The sequence below is a fragment of the Diadema antillarum genome, unplaced genomic scaffold (genome assembly GCF_040938485.1).
Source record: "Diadema antillarum isolate AM-2024a unplaced genomic scaffold, OU_Dant_1.0 seq00001737_RagTag, whole genome shotgun sequence".
Lineage (NCBI taxonomy): Eukaryota > Metazoa > Echinodermata > Echinoidea > Diadematoida > Diadematidae > Diadema > Diadema antillarum.
Window position 1 is genome coordinate 136,027 of NW_027272421.1, and position 20,414 is coordinate 156,440.

The 20,414-nt window shown below is 39.9% G+C and overlaps 1 protein-coding gene across 1 annotated transcript in view; it reads left to right on the forward strand.

Moving 5' to 3' along the window:
• Window positions 1–5,192: 5,192 nt before the first annotated feature.
• Window positions 5,193–20,414, forward strand: part of LOC139711941 (uncharacterized) — a 71,915-nt gene continuing 56,693 nt past the window's right edge. The window contains exon 1 of the mRNA XM_071623789.1: window positions 5,193–5,430. Coding sequence (XP_071479890.1) covers window positions 5,193–5,430 — 238 coding nt within the window. The remainder of the gene's footprint in view (window positions 5,431–20,414) is intronic.

Below are 20,414 nucleotides of genomic sequence, written 5' to 3' on the forward strand. Positions count from 1 at the left end.
AAGTTTATTCTAGTAAGTGCGTTATTAGCATGTGCAAGTTCAGATATTATTAGCTTCTGTTGTTTTGTTGTCTGCCGAATTATTTTTAGGTAGTAGGCAGATAATAAGTGGAATCCATGTGGGTCAGGTGACTTCAAGATGCCTCATTGTAATTGCATACCATTGGTCAAGACATTTTAGAAACATTGAAGGCCTACACAAATGGGCTGATGTCTAAAGGGACTATCACAAATCAGGGGTCACACGGTTGATGATACTGATAATAAAACGATGCTGTTAATAAGATGGATCCCCCAAAGAGAACTGACTGTTAAATCTACATCTTGAGAGGAATGAAAAACAACAGCAAGAAGTCATACGAGACTGGCGTGCAGCACCGAGATGTAAGCAACATTAGGACCTTGATAACATCACGGCTTGGACACTCCACAGTGACAAACGACCCGTAAGATGTAGCGGCGCGGACGAAGTCGTTCCACACTTCCTGAAGAATGCCGTATCGCCTTACACACACCAGAAAACGATGACCGTAAATTAGATAAGAGAGACATCTAGAAGGTCGAAGAGAAGTTTGTCGTTCCCTCCTCCTAAAGCACACATTACCCCCCCCCCCCCCATCCTCCCCCCCCCCCCCCCCCCCCCTCCTCCTCCTCCTCCTCCTCCTCCTCCTCCACCACCACCACTACTATACCAAATGTCTACCACCACCAATACCTCGTACCACACTTCCTGCCCCTCTCTTCTCTGGATCCTTCTATCCTTCCCCCCTCGGGGTGAAAATCCAATTAAGCCCAGACGTTAATACCCACGTGGAAAGGACCTGATGTGCTTGGCAGGCGGGGGGAGCTGCGGGTCCCGAGGAATAACTCATGGCTCTTGGTCCAGAGAAGAGTGGTGTGTTTCCAAGCAACGCCAGGAATGCAAAGCAGTTGGTTTCTTGCTTTCTTTCTCTCTATTCAGCCAAAGAGAGTTTTTACACTAACATCGATAATTTATTGTGGACGAAAGCAGTCAAACAATAAAGACGTTGTATGTACATAGACACAGATCCGTCTACCGGAGAAGTAAGGACTATTCAAACTGTCTTACGTTCTGCTCTCTGACGATGATAACAAAACTGCTAATGGTGATAGTTATGTTGATAACATCATATGAATATCTACAGTCGTAATCATAGAATATAATTCTATAGTAATAACAATATCATCAATGCTTCTACTGATGATGATAATAATCATGGTAATGATAATAACAAATAATGAAGACGAGTTTGAACATGACAATGATAATACTAAGGAAAAAAAATCTATTCTAATAGCGAGAAAATCTCCGAAATTCACAAGATGTCAAGAGCATCTTCATAGAATGATTATGCAATTCTGTAGAAAAACGTAGTACTTAAAGTAAGAAAGATAGAAAACATGGAAAACATTTTAAAATCTCTTTACGTACGAGTTCAAACAATAGGCCTACTGATTTTGAGGAGTAAATTTTGCAAACATTCTTGGTTTAAGAAATATCTATCCCGAAATCAGTGTAAAAACGCATTGGTAATGATCGCCAACTCAAAGAAACACATGCAACTAGCTACAGTCGTATGCGTTTGTTGGTTTTGCACGATTTTCATCAAATTGCGAATGATTTGTTTACTTCCTACATTATTCTATACCTACTGAAAAGAGAAATTCAGACGTCAATTTTGGACGTTTCCTGACAAAACAAAACAATTTTTTTCCCTCTTATTTGTTGATCTCTGTTCTCTGTAACATTGATTTCTTTGATTATTTGTACCATGCAGAAACAATAAATGAAATGAAATGAAATGAAAGTAAACGAAGACGTCAGAAAGTTATTAATTCATGCACGCGACGTGCATACATTTCATTCGAATTTGTTTTTAAGAAAATACTGAGACCATGTGTACTCTCTCAAATGCCTTAGAAAGAGGAACGTAACTCGGAGCACGCTCTCAAGTCTGCGAAGAGCGAGAGTGAAGTGCTTTTTATTACCTGTGTCTGCTCATCCGTTTGATCCAGAAAGTCTTATGTCATCAACTTTCAATCGCTTTCTCGTGGGGATGGCCTCTTGACCGTGATAATTCCGCTCTTATTGAAGTCAATTAGGAGCTTGCAACAACTCACTTTCTTTTTTGCACAAACTCGAAGAACGCCATCGCGCAGTTAGCTCGAATTCACTATACGTTATGTTGGATAGATATTGAGCATTACATAGGAGTATAAACGTAAGTAATGTGGCGCGTTCTATTCTTTTAGTGGTCAAGGATTATGGGCCGTTTCAAGAGAACCTCTTCATACAGATGCTGGAGTTTGATGAACTTGCAGGGCATGGTTTTTATTGGCAACTCCTGGAAAGAAAAAAAATCAGTGTTTTTCGTTTACACAATGAGAAAACCAGGGCTGATGGAGAGATGGTGGGGGTGGGGTAGGTGATAGGTATGGGGGTAGGGTGAGTCCGGGGGAGGAGGGGTGCACGGAATGGACAAAACAGTGCTTACACACGAGACCATGCACGGAGAGGTTGCCCGGTAAACCAGAGAAGTCACCGATGGGCATACTGTGGGTTACTCCAGAGATTGGATAGAGACTGGTAGACGTGTCAGCCATGATGGGACGAAGAGAAAGAGATGGAAAAAGGACTAGACAAGGAAGAAGAAGAGGAAAATGGAAAAGAAAAGAAAAGGAGAAGAAGAAGAAGAAGACGAGGATGAACAAGATGAACAAGAGGAAGATGGAGAAAGAAAGAAAAGTGAGGAGGAGCAGAAGAAGGAGAAGAAGAAGAAGAAAAAGAAGAAGAAGAAGAAGACATAAGAAAAGGAACTAGTGGTATGAAAAGGAGCAGAAAAAGAAAGAGGTATAGGCCTATGTCCTACCTGTTACGTGAGAAAAGGTGTAGAAACATCGAACCACACACCTCATTATGTATAGTAACCCTTGTTTTTCCGGATGATTTTATAATAACAATGATAATTAACAGTTCTTATATAGCGCATAACACAAAGTGATAATGTCCCTATGCGCTCAAAAAATGAAAAGATTATACAAAAACATACAATTCCAGTTACAATGATGGTGCCGAGCCTCATGTTTGCTTACATTGTAAACAAATGCGTTTTCAATATCAAAGAATTAGAATAGTGTAATTACCTATGAATTGATACCTCAAACCAAACACAGCCATTTTTTTTCTGAAACGATGTTTTTAGAATTGATCCGAAAGGTACCTTCTCTCATAACGACAATCAGACATTTTACAATTCAATGTTTTCCTAAACTGTAAATCCGTCAATGATTGATTACTATTACCACTAAAAGTTATTCTTAGCAATTGACTTTGATTGTAAATCTATAAGAATTAAGCCGAAGTGCAAGTAGAATGGCTGAATAAAATAATGTAAGTTAATTATCTAACAAAGAAATATATAAGAAATGCGTCTGTAAGTTGATTCAATTAATTTGGAAAGTTGTGATGTTTTCAGTGCATCAAATCATCCTTGTTTATCACCGAATAGATAAATTCTCTTGATTGCATTTTCTGAGTCAGAAGGAGAGCTATGACGTCATAATAGCCATCTGAGTGACTCAATTCGTTTGAGGTGAATAACTCATGGTCACAAGTTTCCCAATACGATGTCAGATTAGCCCAGGGTGTCACTATATTCGTTTTGGTGCAAGATACGACTTTTTCAGTCAAAACATATTTTGAAAATGTGTTTAAATCATATCAAACTTAAGATACGTGTATATCATACAATACTACTTTGCGGGGAAAAGAATACATCTCGCAAATGATGGGGATGAATGAAATGTCAGTGATCAATTCTATGCCAGTTGACAAAAGAATCCTTCCTCTCTTTGAGGGAGGATTGGTTACAAAGGCGAAAATTCCGTGAGCAAAGTTTCGATTATTACGTCGCTGCGTACATGAAATAATGTCAAGTGAAGTCTTCTGCTTGAATCGACAGGTGACGTGATACGAGGAAGGGTCGAATTATGGAAACTTTTTACTGAAAACGAAAAAACACCAACAAAAGAAAAAGATGTGTAGTTGAGAGTATGTGGATGATGATGAAGTGGGGGGGGGAGGGGTCGACTGGGAGGGATCCCTGTGATCGGCCGAGAAGATCTATCGACTTCTCGCTCGCGATCAACCGTTGCATTCATCTACATAATTAGTCAAATGATTCGGCCTTTGAGGACCAATGATTTACGAGGACCATTGCATAATTTCACCCCCGTGTCTTCAGTCACAGTGCGTCGCAGCGGCCTCACAGTGCCCTCTGCTCTCGGAGAACTGTCCAATCAGAGCCCAGCACTTCATTACCATTTACCTGTAACAAGTCGCTGACTTCATCCCCCTCATTTGTTTTTGTTTTGCTTTATCTTGTTCTTTTTGTGGGGAGTTGCCACAAGAATGATGACATATATAGAGATGGTGAATACCGCATAGATGGGTTACGAGCCACAAATGAAGTAAGAGACCAAAAATATGTGAAAGACAATTTGTCCCTTCTTTTCGTGTCGCCTCGAGGAATAGACACAAGTCGGGGGACAGCAGAGTGGTAGTGGTCGCTGGATGGGTTGGTTGTCGGTGTGTATACCTACCTATCATTGCTACACTTGTGCTCTAATCTCCAAACAACGCGAGGTGAGATCTGGGCCTAGTCTAGGGCACCCCGACGTGCGAAGTCTTCTCTTCATTGATACCCGCAACGAGCAAGAGGAGCGGACCGCCACACGGACCCTTCCTCCGTTCTCTGACCGTCTGCTGTGAGCCCTGTATCTCTACCTTTACATACAGCGAGTCATTTCAGCGCGTGAATATCATACCGATACACTTTTTCACATCTTTTGGAGAAAGTTTTGGACCGCTTCCTGACAGCTCCTACGCCCCAAGTTCCCTCGCTCCTTCAACTCGCGGGGTCTGTGCTAACGCGCCGTCGTCAATCGAGTCATCGCTACGGATTTTTACGCGCAACAGATAAGAGCGTGTCATTTCGCCCTGCGGGCACGCTTACTCATTGGTACCTACTTATCTGCCACGGGTTCACACTGCTGGGAAGTCTACTGTGTGTTACAGCCCCTCTTTCATTTATCAGGATAATCGAATAGAATTACAGATAAGCAAATTCACCTGAAACTCATCGGGGGGATAAGTCAGCTCGTGGGCTGGCTATGGATATTACAAGCCAAACTGCGGATCCGTTATCGCCCCGAGCCAACGCGTTTAGCATCGCCTCGCTGATCTCGCCCAGCGATCGCGACGGGGAGGAGGACGACCTGACCGCCGGGACTGGCGGCGTGGTGTGCCAGGATAATTCCGTGGGAACCCTGCAGGCTTTGCACGAAGTACAGAACGGGAACAGTGAGTGGGGGATCAGATATAGCAACAGTGATTATCACAACATGGAAGGTAATTAACGGACTCAAGACCAGGATACTTTGTGCCATTGCTGTTTTGTTTTTGTTTTTTTATTTTATATACCTTTACTCTTCTGCGCTCCTTTTTTCCATACGTCATTCTCATATCAAGTGTGGACAACTATCATTTCATGCTAGGTATGTGTGCTAGGTGTGTCATCGTAATATGTTATTTGCATGATTAGCATGACTTATTAGTAAATCATCTAGGAATAGCCAATACCTAGTATGATGTTGACATATTCAAAGTTTCGAAGCAATGTCATGTTTTGAATGTCATCAACTTGAAGGTTTGATTTTGAGATACATGCTATTATATTCCAAAAAGCCTTTTTTCTTTTTCGTTCGTTTTAGGGTACCTCAGTTGAAATGTAACAAAATAACTGAATATACCAAAAATATTCTCACATCTGCAAGATATATCTTGCCAGGAACCGATCTGAATTATTTCAGTGGGAGATAACCGTCCCACGTGGGTATGTAACATTCCTGTTCGTGTCATGTGTGAGACCCTTTCCTAGAGAAGAGGACGCGCATGAATGCATCAACGCAGAGAATCCCTCCCACCATTCACTCCTCCCATGACAGATCCTGCTGATGTTGAAATTACTGTTCCATTTTAGCGTTTCTTAGCTCTTTTGCTAGTAGTAGAAGTAACGTAGCCTTCATTCTGCTGACAGGAGACAGGAATTTGTGACAGAGATTGGTAAAAATCGAGACGCCTGTCTGACAAGCGCAGCGAAGGGGGAAAATACAGAAGTTCGTTCTTCCACGGTATACAGCCGCGCCGTTCCCCCTTGCGATCACGCCCCACGGGCGGCCTGCCAGGTTTGGGGGTTATATTTTTTTTTCTTCTGGAGTGGAAGACCCTTTCCCGAACTCTTCCCCCTCACACCTCTCGTAAATATGTCGATACCGTCACGAGAAGCATTTGTTTATCCGCGTGCTTCTTCCACTCTTCGCCCCCTTATTCCCTCACCTCGACTTCTTTCAGGAGCAAGACAGAAATACAATCTTTGGAAAAAAAAAATCTTTTGTGTATATATGTGTGCATAATGTGTGCATGTTTCTTATATCACGTATTTCCCACCAGATTCCAAATTGTTTGGAATATGTCATCCCCGTGTGGTTGATGCCATGAGAGGTGAACGATTGTTTGGGAAGAGAAGTTGGGTGGAGTTCGCGCGTCCGTCCATGTATTAAAATGATGTGCGTGGTTTTGGCATCTCCGAGAGTAATGTGCTTACCCCCGTACATGAATCGGAGGAGAGGGAGGAGAAAAGATGTTCTGGGAGGTGTGAAAATATGCCGTTTTCTTGATTTATTCTTTCGTTCGTGCTTACGACAGCATAATGAAGACCCTGTCTGTCGGTCGGCTCGTTATTAGGTGGTGACGGAAGCTGGTATAGCATCGAAGAAAAGTCGGCACTCTTTTTGAAAACACAGAGGGCAATAAAAACGAAGGGAAGACGGCTTTATCATCTCCACTTTACAAATGGAGCGAAGCGAAGGACGTTTGTTTGGTGATTATCTTTTTTAATGTGGACCGTTTTCAAACTGTTTTTTAAAATGTTTTCTCGTATTTACGTGTTATGTTGGCATTCTTGTATTTACGTGGTATTCCCGTTGGCACGTAGCAGATGAATAAACAAAGATTACGAAAGCAAAATGGAAACAAAATTCCTGTAATTTCCATCAAAATAGGAGTTGATTCCTGATATGCAGAGTTTATAGATGCCAGGAAAGCCGACCTCGGAGGGAAGAGTAGGACAATCGGCCGATAAGAAAAACTTGCCATTAAATTATCCTGTGTCTACTTGATAATTGTTGCAACTTAATTAAGAACTGAGCTGTTGATATTGGAAACAACATCAAGAACATTCACACTTGTTCGTTAAGGAATATCGCATGCATTTGTACCTGCAATATTAAGATGGCAAGAGTAAAAAAAAAAAAAGATAGTCATTTTATTGTCTTTCCTGCTGAAGAAATCATCTCAATTTAACCACTGGAAAGCAATCGTCAAAGACGAATAATGTTATAACGTGGTCCCCGCAGTCGTATGAAGGGAAAACAGTTTTCTTCTCACTTAATTTGGTACCCCCCCCCCCCCATACAACAGAATAGAAAACACACACATACAATCAAGCAAACACTTATTTGTAAAACATCGAAATAGACAGATATATATTATGTGATTCACTAACTTCTGATTATAAAGTGTCTCTATATTTGCTTCATAAATTATAAGACGATGCGTAGTAGTGATACCAATATAGTATAACTTTGAGTATATTATGTATGTTAAGAAACATCCCCGAAATGCTTCACCCATCTTAGAGGCCTAAATCCATTAAAAAAATACTGTAATAAGCATAAGATATAACACTGCAGGATTCGGGGATCTTATTATTCATCATAATTTACTCAAGGCTGAGAGTACTGTAATCTTCAGTAATCTCTCTTAGTTTTTGCTTCCGTTGTATATTATTTTCCTATATGTACCAAGATTTGTAGTTTGTGATTTCCATCTCAACTTTGATTTGGGATATCAAGAATGCTGTATAGTAGTGTAATTTCTGATCGTTTGCATATTGTACCTGCAGGTATAATTTTTCGCATATCATATGAATGCATCTGCATCAAAATTGTAATTCGTTCACTTATTATTGTCGATCAGAATAACGCATGATATACTTCCTGTGGCAGATGTTTTAATAATCTGAAATCATATCGTCTGAATTTAAGAAAGATGCAAAATTGATGTACTAAGAGCCCGCGTAAATTTAGGAAAGATAGAGTACATCCCACATCGGGAGCTAGACGTGCTGTTTCAGTGCACCTGTATACGGGTACCGTATACCTCGCTAGCCAGACCGATGGAGCTAGCGGAGGCGGCGTTGCCGCTGATCCGGTGGCGTGTACGTCGGTGAACTCGCTCGCGTAGCCTTGATCCCCGTGCTATACAAACACAAGCGACAAGCATTTTCATTTTCAGGGATTTAGGAAGGGTCAGAGAATGGCAAGCGTCTTACTCCTCTTTTTTCCCATCTTCTCCTCCTCTCAGCTCCCTTCCTTTCTCTTTCTTGTTTTCTGCCCTCCTTTTTTTACTCCTGGACCGTCTTCACTCCGCCTTGTATGTCCTAGCTGCTCCAGTGTTTGAGGTGCGTTGTCCCCTTGGCTTTGGGCTTCCCCACCATCTTGTCCCAGAGCTGGGGCATTCGGTTTCGCCCTCCCCCTTTACTCAACCCCGGATATACAGACATATGTGCCATATGCTGCGTAGACTGACGTGTATATCGACGTATGGCGAGACTTAGCTGGCGTACCATCATCAGTAGCAGCAGAAACGAGTCGGGAGGCAAAGTGTGTGTCATTATCATGATTGTAATGTCGTGTCCAAAAAATCCCAGCCCTGTTTAATAACTGCAACCTGTGGGCAGTACTTTGTACGTGCGGAGACGATTTCCAAGATTTACGGCCCTATTTTGACAGCTCTATAAGGGGGGAAGTTTTTAATTTCTTGCCCCGTGTCATGATTATTATTAACGGCCACGTTTGGAGGGGTTTGCACTTGTCCAAGTTACGTAAGGTGACACCTGGTTCTAGTTCTCTTCTTGAATATATCCGAGGCAGTTTCGCTTTCAGAAAATGACGCCGAAATATCAGAAAAAATTATCCGGAAAAAGAGTGTGTGCCACTTTACTCTTTCTTTCGTGTTTACAACTGAGAGGGAACTTCTCATAGGATATGTGGATTCCTGTGTTGTACCAGTAGGCCTACATGTTGTAGAGGAATTAAAACAACGGTAAAGAAAAAAAAAAGAAGAATTGCATAACATGCTTGAGCAGTTCATTTTCTTCATTTCATGAGGTTATTAAGTAGATACTTAATATCTTGACTGCGCCAAGACCAGGTAAAGAAAACGTTTTAGTTACTCTCTTGATATTTTCAGTGATTTATATGCAGCTTAAAATGTCTGTCAATTGAACATTTTTTTTTGTCATGAAGAGGAGTAATTTAGTGATTTAAAAATGAAATGATATTATTTTGTGTAATGTAATGGTGCAAGAAAAGAGAATTACAAAATTGTGCCTTCGAAAATATAGTGGAAATCGGAAAGTATTTTGAAATCCAATGGGGGACAAGAGCTTTCCTTTGTTTTAGATCTTTCCCGGCGGTCTGTGTCTATAAATATGAAATACAGCCCGATTTTCTAATTGTTGTCAATGTCACACCCCCAAAACAACAATGTACAGGTCCTAATCTGCATATACACAATCAATCAACAACACTGTATTTACGCAGGGCTCTCCTGTAAAGCAGGCATAATTGTGCATAATTATGGCTCTGAATGGGACTACCCTGCTTTTAAAGAAGACTTGATAAAAGATAGATAAATGAATTGAAGTGCTGAAAGTGTGTATGTATAAAAGCCTAGGGTCTATATTATGTGGAACTTGAACCAACGACTGAACGTTGTCTTCACCCAAGATACATATAAGAATTCAGTTTGTGGATCAGGATGTGTTTGTCCGTTATTTTACGTAATGCAATTTTCGTGCCATAGTCATACAGTGAGTTTCAGGATATTTATTTCAGAACATTAGATAATATGCTCCGTGTTCTAAATCATATCACATTCATTTGTATTTAATAGTGTAATCACACGTCTTGTACGGCAATACAATGGAATCATTGATTGTTACGCAGAATTGCCTTGACTAATACTGAATTTTGCTTGTTTCTTTTAGTTCTTTTTTTTTCTCGTCACGATCCCAAGAGAAGAATGGAATAAAACCTTTAAATTGTTAGCAAGAGACTCTGTGTATACATATTGCATTTTAAGTGAGTACCGCATAGTTTAGTTATTCTGGCAATCATTCAATTTGATTTACTCCTTTTTCATCCACCACTTGTAAAGTACAAGTATGCATGGAGTTGTAGAAATCATATTCCTTCATTCTTAGCTTAGTTTCTAAGAAGACTTGACGGTATTGTCCTCGGGAAAGAAAAAAGAATGAAATTAACCTGGGCTAACATCAACAGGGCCCATGACGATTTCCATCAGAGTATACAACTAACTACAGAATGTATCCCCCCCCCAAAAAAAAAGAAAAGAAAAAGAATAATAATAATAATAATAAATAATAGATATAACAAAAAAGTTACATTAACCTTATCCAGTCAAAAGAAATGTCTACACATTTACCTAGTTGAATTGAGTAACGTAAATAGTATAGTTCCTGATTTCGTTTCCGTCGTTAAAATTTATTGGAAAAGAGAATGTGTTGTGATTATCAAGTATGCATTTTCTATTCTTCTTCATCACTTAAGCCCCCCCCCCCCCCTCAAAAAAACAACAACAAACAAACAAACAAAAAGAAAACAAAAAAACTCGGTTTCATCCTAAGTGAAGTTAAGCTCTGATTAAGGTATTTACTGACACCATCGAACATTATAACAATTGAAGCTTTTTCGGTGGCACAATGTGTTGTAATAGAGAATATTATAGGAAGTCAAACTTCATCTGTCCAACTCCACTTTCGTATTAGTTTCGGTCTGTTTTTTGGATGTGGAGTGATTGTTAACTGGTTAATTTTGTGCGTCATTATTTGCGGTATTTTTTTGTTTGTTTGGTTGGTTATTATTCTTCTTCAATTCTTATTGAATAAACAAGCTGACCCTGTGTTTAGTATCGTCATTGGGCAAGAAGTACATAATATTGAGACAGTCATAAATTGAACATTGATAAAGGCCATTATATGATTTTAAGAAATGAAGACGATATGATGACTCTTTATCAACCTCAAGATATTCCACATTCTTGTCCTTTTGAATTAGGTTTAACGAATCCAAGCTCGATACATTGTAACATATAGTGCATGATGGATAGAATGGAACGGTCCAATGATATATTTTTGTTTGAATTCAGACACACAGTCCCATGTGCCTAATTTCAGGTTTTATTTCGTTCTCCAGTGGACGATAGGAAAATTCTCATTTATCGCAGTCCTTGTTGACAACATTATTAGAGTCGCTTTTCAATTCCAGAACTGGCCAAGGTGATAGTCCGCTGACAAACAAACATAACAGAAAAAAGAGGGAATATGCCCCATATCTAATGTTATAATTGGCAGTAACGGGCTGGCGGGGTTTTGGGGGTAAACGGCGTCTGTTTGTGCGTTGCTTCCACGCTGATTGATACGGCTGTAGGTGCAATGTTAAAAACCCGCAGCTGTGCCGCTTTTGACGTACCAATGTGGAGCGGAATTAAACGGAATTAATCGCGAATATGGATTTAACGTCGAAGGTTGTATGAAGTCAACGACCCACGTTGAATTTGGGAGGGGGAGAAAAAGAAGCAAAGGTCGACAGAGAAAGCAGTTGAGAGAGAGAAAAAAAAAATGAAAAGAAGATAGTTTGGAGAGTATGTTGGTCAAGTCGATGGAGGGGGGGGGGGAGGGGTAGGAGTTAGTCGTAAATTTTGAAGCGCTTTTTTCTTTGACATTGAATTTCCGAAATCCCAACGATTACGTCCACCGAGAAAAAGGTCTCCGCTGGCTCAGTGGTGAGCTAGCCTCCCCGTGTTAGTCATAGAGCGCGCCCCCTCCGTGGCATGCATGCATCCACCGCCGATCGCATCGTGTATGGCAATGCGTTTGTCGTTTGCTCAGCCAAGTTCTGTATGTAACCAAGGGGTGAACACTTGATTTTACTGTGTGTGCTCATGTATTGTTTTATTTGCCCGTGTGGTTTCTCGTGTTTCTATCATAAAATTTAATGTCAGACCTATATACAAATCAGCAAATACATGTGTTTATGTATCTCATGAGAAAGAACACGATCATGTTTTCACATTGTCACTGGGTTCATTCGCCTATTTAACCGTAGGATAGCAGCATTTTATGACTTTGTTTACTTAGGAATACTTTTATTTCTGAAATAGTAATGCGTTTTACACCTGTCGACCACGAACTAGGATTCATGATATTGCATGATTTTGATTTGAGTTGTCAACAGTCTTCAAAAGTGCTAATTCAACGGAAGCAATCCTGCGCTACAAGCTCACCTACAAATCCCAAGTGTTGTAAACACGTTTGTTTGTTATCTCTAATTGTGAAATTTCTGGTCTTCGTCGGTACTCTGAATTGCAATTTAGAGCAGTTTACGTACATAAACATTTATCACTCCAATGACTTGGTATGACGAGAGTGACAGCTTTGATACGAATTGTCTCTCCACAACATACAACCTGCATCTTTCCATCTATGATATTTCCATTGATTATTATCTTAAATTTCATGTTTCCACGTAGTGAATGGATTTGTGCATGCATCGACAAAGAATGTTTTCAAATCAAGTGATTGCGATAAAAAAGCATTTTACAATTTTATTGCTGAAGCAGACAAATTCACGATCTCTTATAATGTCATATTTACTTTTTTTATTAATTCTTATAATATATAAACTCCTTTTATTCATTTATTCATGCATTTACTACCAAATGAAATACTTCGTGGAGAAATTTTTACTCGTACTAAAATGTTCCATCGGTGGATATGCAAAGAGTATTGAATATCATTGTAAATACTGGGAATTTTTCGTGAGATCTATGAAGATCGCGACGTTTTAACATTTTTGCTAAAATCCTGGTGCTGGAATAATAACATGCGGTGGTCAAAATGTATGATGATTCGGCAACGATTGCTCAATGTATCACGTATACGGGAACATTCAGTTAATACATTTAAAGCCTTCGTATACGGTACTAAATAAGTACAACGGTAGAGAACAAAAAATGAAAGCGAGAAGGTAATAGACTTAGACAGAAATTAGCGTTGTGTCCACACTCCCATTGCTGACACGATTACGTTGTTTAGATATTTGCCTTCGTATAACGCACGGTAAATTGAGGTCGATATATTAGCAGATTGCGGGAGATGATGGTACTATATTATATAAGTTGCCATTAAGTTGTACATCCATCGATGATAACGGCCGTAAAACTATCAGTAGTGCGACGTCCTCGCGCAAGAATTTGAACGCCTTGGTACTTGACCATAATGCTCTCGCTGTTTCACGCCACAGACGATAAACGCCCAATCAAATTTGTAATTCGCGCCCGGCGCTTGACAGAAAGATGACCGCTCGGCTTCTTAGCGTCCCTATCAGGCAGTCGTCAGAGGCATGATCATAAATTACAAACCATCCAAGAAATATGTCGAGCACTGCATTGCCATCCCAGCAACGCAGCCATTATTTTTTTGTAGGTATCTAGGTAGTCTGCTCAACTCCAAGCGTCAAATCGGCAAAGGTGCAACAGTATAAGGCCACATTGAGCATGGAGGCACTCAGATGCACGCCTCGACAGACGAACTGATAATCCGCGTACAGAAAAAAAAAAGAGCGGGTTCAGAAGAGATCGAGCGCTTTCTCTGATGTGAATCATTGAAGTACTAATTGGCTAGTTTCCGTATCAGCGTCAAATCTGTAGCGATCATGTGCGATCAATTGCCTTGCCTGCGCTGTGCTGTCGTCTGCTTCTAATGAACTCTTTCTCCTGGTTTCCGAAAAATCCCGCGCGCGGCGGACTCGGTTTTAAAGAAGTGCCCGGAAAGAAGAGGGGCAGAACAATAGTGAATGAAGACTTATGTAGGAAGGGCTGGATCTTGTTCGCATTAACTCAGCTATATACGTGCTCTCTTTGACTTGTTGCACTCGATTGTAACAGGAAGGTAAAACAAGGATGTCGAGTGTGTAATGGGCGGCTGACAGCAGAGCTGAGCTCACCGATCACATTTTTCAGATACCGATGAATCGAGGTGTGTGTTTTCCCCTGTACAGAATTCCAAGTGGCGCCCATTCGTATCAGCCATGATCAATTTGATCAATGGTCAGTTCGACGAAGTTATATGCTGAGCTTCCAGATTCTTCTTCAGTATGTTGTTTGGGCGAGAAATCCTTAGTTTCCTGACGTTTCAGAGAGAGCAAATAATGAATTGGTATACCACGCAGCAAACCTATGTTGCCAACTCCGAAGAACAACAAAATATGAAAAGATTCTGTGCGGGATAGCACGTAATTTAACGAATCATCAATAAGCATGATAACTGCAACTGGAGTTGCTTAGGGTTGTGAGATGTCTTAAGGTCAATTGCATTAATGTCGTTTGCCTTGAATAACATACAGAAAGGTTTTCAGGTTCCCAAACAATGGATACCACTTTTCGATATCGGCCAAGATAGTTGATGCTTCTTTATAGTGTTTTCTCATACGTCCGATGTCAATGACCTCTCCGCCCTTGGCTTAGCGCCTCCCCCCCCCCCCCCCACCCCCACCCCACAATCCCTGTCTGTAGTTAGCGATGATTTCTCATGTCCAGCCGGGCCACTTCGCGGTTTTCGGGGCGCAATCGGAAGTCCCATCCGAAATGTAGGCTGCCATGTTCAATAACCTCGAGTGGACTTCAGCATTTCATGTACACGACTCAAGCAAGACAAGATAGAGACGCGGGAACGCGTCGTATGTCGGGGGTCGTTGAGCTTAAAAGGAGCAGGATGGGAAGATGGGAGAGGGAGATCGCTAAATTCATACTTCCCGCCTGTAATCTGCGGGGTTCAGACAAAGCAAATACTATACAGGTTGCCAAACCTATTTTCTTCTTTTTCTTTCTTACGCAGTCGAATTTTTGCTCTAGGCGTACCTACCTGTTGCATGTGCTTTTTCCATCCAGGATTTCTTCCTTATAGCTAACCAACAAAGGTTTGAATCAATATTCCAGTGTTGTTGTTTTTCCATGCGACTTCCGGTCAGTTTCCAATGTTCGAGATGTTTAAAGGGATCATATAGTTTTGGTTGAGACCCAATTTCAGGTTTCTAACATTCTTTGGTGAGATGATGAGAAACCTCTTATGAAATATGAAAGAGCATGTCTTTCTATGAAGAATTCAACGTTTATTTGATGAAAATTGGTTTTGAAATGGCTGAGATATCCAAAAAAGAGCGATTCTGATAAAGTGTGGGACCCACACTTTATTATAATCGCTTTGTTTTACTATGTTTTTGGATGTTTCAGTCATTCTAAACCCGATTTTCATCAAATAATTTTGAATTCCACTAAAAATGGTATGCTCTGTACCATATCATAAGTGTTTTCTCGGTATCTCGCAAAAAGTTAAAAAGCCCAATTCTCATCTCCACCAATACTGTACCATCCCTTTAATGGCGCAAATGTGTGTCTGTGTGTGTGTCTGTGTGTGTGTCTGTGTCTGTGTGTGTGTCTGTGTGTGTGTGTGTCTGTGTGTGTGTGTGTGTGTCTGTGTGTGTTCATTTTTTAAGGTAAATATGTATTCTTGACGGAACATCGTGACTTTCGCATATGATGTTCACTGCAGTTGAAGTCGTAGAAGTTCATTCACCTTTATTAGGCATTTCTTTATTCCCACTTGCAATGGTATCGACAAATATATGACATGCATTGAAATGGCATAACTATGGTCACGCCAATACGAATTACTCTCTAAAAAAAATCGAGTGAAAATTTTCACTCTGAAAAGAGTGAATACAAAAAAGAGTGAATTTCGAGTGAAATTGGAATGAATTTTGAGTGGAAATGCTCATTTTCACTCATTTTGGAGTGACGTCAGGGATCACTCGAAGATTTTGGAGTGATCCCTGACGTCACTCCAAAATGAGTGAAAATGAACATTTTCACTCAAAATTCACTCCAATTTCACTCGAAATTCACTCTTTTAAGAGTGAATATTTTCACTCGATTTTTTTTAGAGATTAGGTTCAATAAAAATAAGAAGAAAGGTTTGACGTTCTCCACAATGCGTTTGAAGCTTATGTGAAGCAATGAGATGCGAGAAAACAGTGGGTACCAAGATGAAAATTCGGTGCCATGACAATCATTGACATATGCTCCTGCGACATTTTCCCCATGAAATATCTCCACGCGAGGCCAAACATAGAACCTGTCCACAAACATAACCCTATCTTCACATCAAACTACACCTAAAACTTTCATAGGGCCCTATATCACAGCCCTATCACTAACGATATAAACGTTGGAGAAACATAAAGACCAATAATGTCGCAGGAGCTAAGATGTCGTGACATCCATGACAGTTATAAGAAATATCTTTGCATGTCGTATATAAAAACCATAAATCATAAAAACCTCCCATTTGTAGGAATTATTTCGCCAAACAAAACTGAGATGCATGTAATATAACAAATAGGTCTATCTGCATGATTGCTCTTAGGACATCTCCTTGGTTTGATAATGTTGAATGTTGGATTCTCAGTCTTGTGTCATGTGTCCCTGCTAACGGTGCGATTGAGGCATAAAAAAAGAACAGATGTTGATATATTGCAATGGTTTTCATTGTTCCTCAAACTTTGAGTGTGCGTGTGTGTGTGTGTGTGTGTGTGTGTGTCTGTCTGTCTGTCTGTGTATATATCTGTCGGTGTGTCTGCCTGTGTGTATGTGTATCAGTGTTCGTTGTAGAAGCCCATGTCTCCCGGGACCGGATCTGCCACGTTTAATTGACTGTATGGCGTGCAGTATGCCTGGCAATACATGGCATGCAACAGGTTAAGACGATCCATGTCGTTATCTATAGCCCCTATGAGTTTATATATCGTCTACTATTGTCAAGCACGCGTAGCTATAGGATTAGTCATGATTATGAACGTCGTAATGTAGTCAAGAGATGGAATCGTTATAGTATGATTTCCTCGTGACATCAATCGCCAAATAAGATCATTGCAAGACGAGTGTTAGAATGATTTCCATGAAAGTATTCTGGTTACAGCTATTCTTTCCTTTCCGGAATTTGAACAAGAATAAAAGCAAAGATCAAGTAGCAGCAACAACAACAAAAACAACAATAACAAAAACCCGACCTACTTAAATTGAATCGGCAAAAACAGGAAAAGATGGATGGATACAAGGTGGAGGTATCAACCAATCCAGGGTTCCAGAAATTGCCTGGAAGGGTTTGAGAATCACGAGGGGAAAGAAAGGAACGAATCAGTTCACTGGCTGCTTCATATAGGATTGCAAACATTTAAAAGAACAGGTAGAGGGGATATTGACACGTTCGTCACTTTGCACAAGATGTCGGTGTGTTGATTAGGCGGGTAATTGAATCGTACGCGCACGTGGATGATGGTACTGCATGCGTAATTACTGATGACGCGCACGGTGTATGAAACAAAACAAAACTAAACTAAACTAAATACGTGTTGCGTTTGACTTAATCCAATACAAGAAAATATCAGCGTGTGCGACCCGATTACATACCCACAGTGAGTCAGCAATTCTGAAGCATGTTCGCAAATTAACAGAGAAAAAAAACACACAAGGCTACCAGGATGTGTGCATGTAGTAGGCCTAATGAGGTTTTTTAACACCAGATTAGTTTAACACAAATCTGAAGGTTTATAAAACAAAAAGATTATCAAACATCATAAGTTTGCTTTTGGATAATTATCTTTGATTTGTAAAGATAACGTTCTGCGTCGCACATTCATGCTCGTTCTTGGAAGCGAAAATCACTTTTTCTCGCTTATTCCAAATGCCATGATGATTATCATTTCAACGAATTTATCGAATCCGTGTCAATAATTTAGATCATCCTGAAGCAGACTGTATCACATTCTCCCCCACACAAACACTTTGCTGTGAAACCGAGTTCAATTTAATTGTACTCTCATTTCATACTCCAAACCGCCGATAAAACCCTTACAAAATGTGACCGTGCACCTCAAAACGAACATAAAGTCGCACACACTGATTTTGCGTGAGTACTGAAAATAAGTGAAATGGGTCAACCTAGCCGAACTTGACTTTTTCATATTTTCTGAAAGAGCGGGTCTTCTTTTACATTATACTAAAATTTGGTATCATAAAACGGGCAGGAAAATGTGTTTTTTAAGCAGTTTATCTCGAACATTTTTGGCAGAATAGTGTGATTAGGTGCGTCTTTCGAATCCCTTTTTCATTTCTGTAAAACCTTGTCCACACTCTTCACTTTCAACTCTAATAACTTTTGAAAGGATAGTGCTACTGCTTTAAAAGTTAGCATTAATTATGGACAGAATGTGTTAATGAGGCATGCTTAATTTCAGATTAATCTGATAATTCCTTCATTGTTGTTACTCTAGTGGTTTACTTCCTGTTTTTTGTCCCATTCATCGCACAGCCAGCACGGTTTGGTAAAGATTAAGCGCTTGAATAGACACTGTACTTCAGAGCCTCTTTTCTCAGTTCATACTTTTCCTGAATTTGTGCTTTCTTTCCAATATTTAGATAGGTTAGGAGAGTCCATTTGATTTGAGTTATACATCATTTTAAAGCTTGAAGTCTGGTCTTTCAGAATATGGTCTTAACTAAAAACTCATATCTGGCGACTTTTTGTTTGTTTTGAGGTGCACTGTCACAAATATAAATCATCATAATATAGGTCCTGTTGAAGTTGGATATATCAAGGGGTGTCAATAGAGATATTCAAAATGTGGGTAAATATTACTGAGCATTTCTCAGTTGACATTTTTTCCCAACTTTATATATCATGGTTATTAAGACTTGTCGATTGCGTTGAGATTTGGCTGGTCCAGGAGATCAAGTGTTGAAGGAAACATCTCCAGTCACTGTCTCTTGGAATGAATCATCGCTGTCAAATCGAGACCATCAAATTTTTCCCTTTAAAAAAATGTTTTAAGGAATATTTTTGAATACATATTATGTTGTTCATTCCATTGTTTCTTTCCATATATATTAAATCGTACAAATCTGTTTTATTATCCTTAATGACCTGCACTTTTTACAAATTGTTAAAACAGTATAATTTGCCAAACATATTACTTTGTACAGAAATGATCTTTCATTGGATATAGAGTTAATGAATCGAATTAGATTGAATTGAATGGCTGTAATTGTGTACTTTAGTATGGTGTGCTTCAAATTTGTGCTTGATTAAACTTTTTGTTTCGCGGGAAAGAATTGTGTTCAGATCGTTATATCTGTCCAAGAAGATTCTTTTTTTATGCTGCACCATTTCCGAAAAGTTCTTGTGCTCTTTGAGAGATATTCACTTGAGAAATGGCTCGATATATTGTTTTGAATTACCATTTGTCCTTTGAAGTGCCTGTTGATTCAACAGTGGTAAACTTATCGTCGTCGTCGTCGTCGTTGTTGTTGTTACACGCCTTCCGGTGCGTAGATTGGCCACAAGCTGTATTATTCTGACTTACAAAAGAAAATATCGGGCAAGTTTTTTGAATGAAGTTTCTTTGCTGTATAGCTGTGAATGACAATGAATATATAAAAAAAATGAGTTGGGTCATTTGGTAAACGTAGTCTTGGATATTACAAGGAAAATTTGGGGACATGGTCGCTGCTTATGGTAATGTGATTTCAACATAGTTTCAGCTGAATTGAATTGTTGTACAGCCAAGAGGACTTGTAATGATGAAGGATGAATGAAAGGATGAAGAAAAAGAATGAGAAGAAAAAGGAGGAGGACGAGAAAAAGACGATAATGATGAACCCAATTTTCTAGAAGAAGGTTCCCATCAATGTCTCTACCTGCGTGTGTGACTTTTCTCGCAGAATGATAGAGAGAGAAGAGAAAGACCGTGTGGAGTGCAGTTCTAGGACTCCCACGTAATCTTATAACCTAATTCGAGCGCCCGCTTCAGTGTTTTCGAGAGATAGAAGCCCTCGGTTTCCGATTTGGGTTTCTGGCAAGCTGGAGATCTCGCCAAGTGAACACACAGATCTTGTCGACAGCCCTACGAAAATAAGACTTATTTTTTTTTTTGAAGGCATCTACCAGTGAGGTAAGTTGTGGAGATCCTCATGTTTTCAATACGTCTACATTCTGTTCAAAAAGCAAGCATTTCGAGAATTACTTATCATGGTGTTCCGTAGCCCTCATGAAAGATGTGTAAAGCTATTAAAGT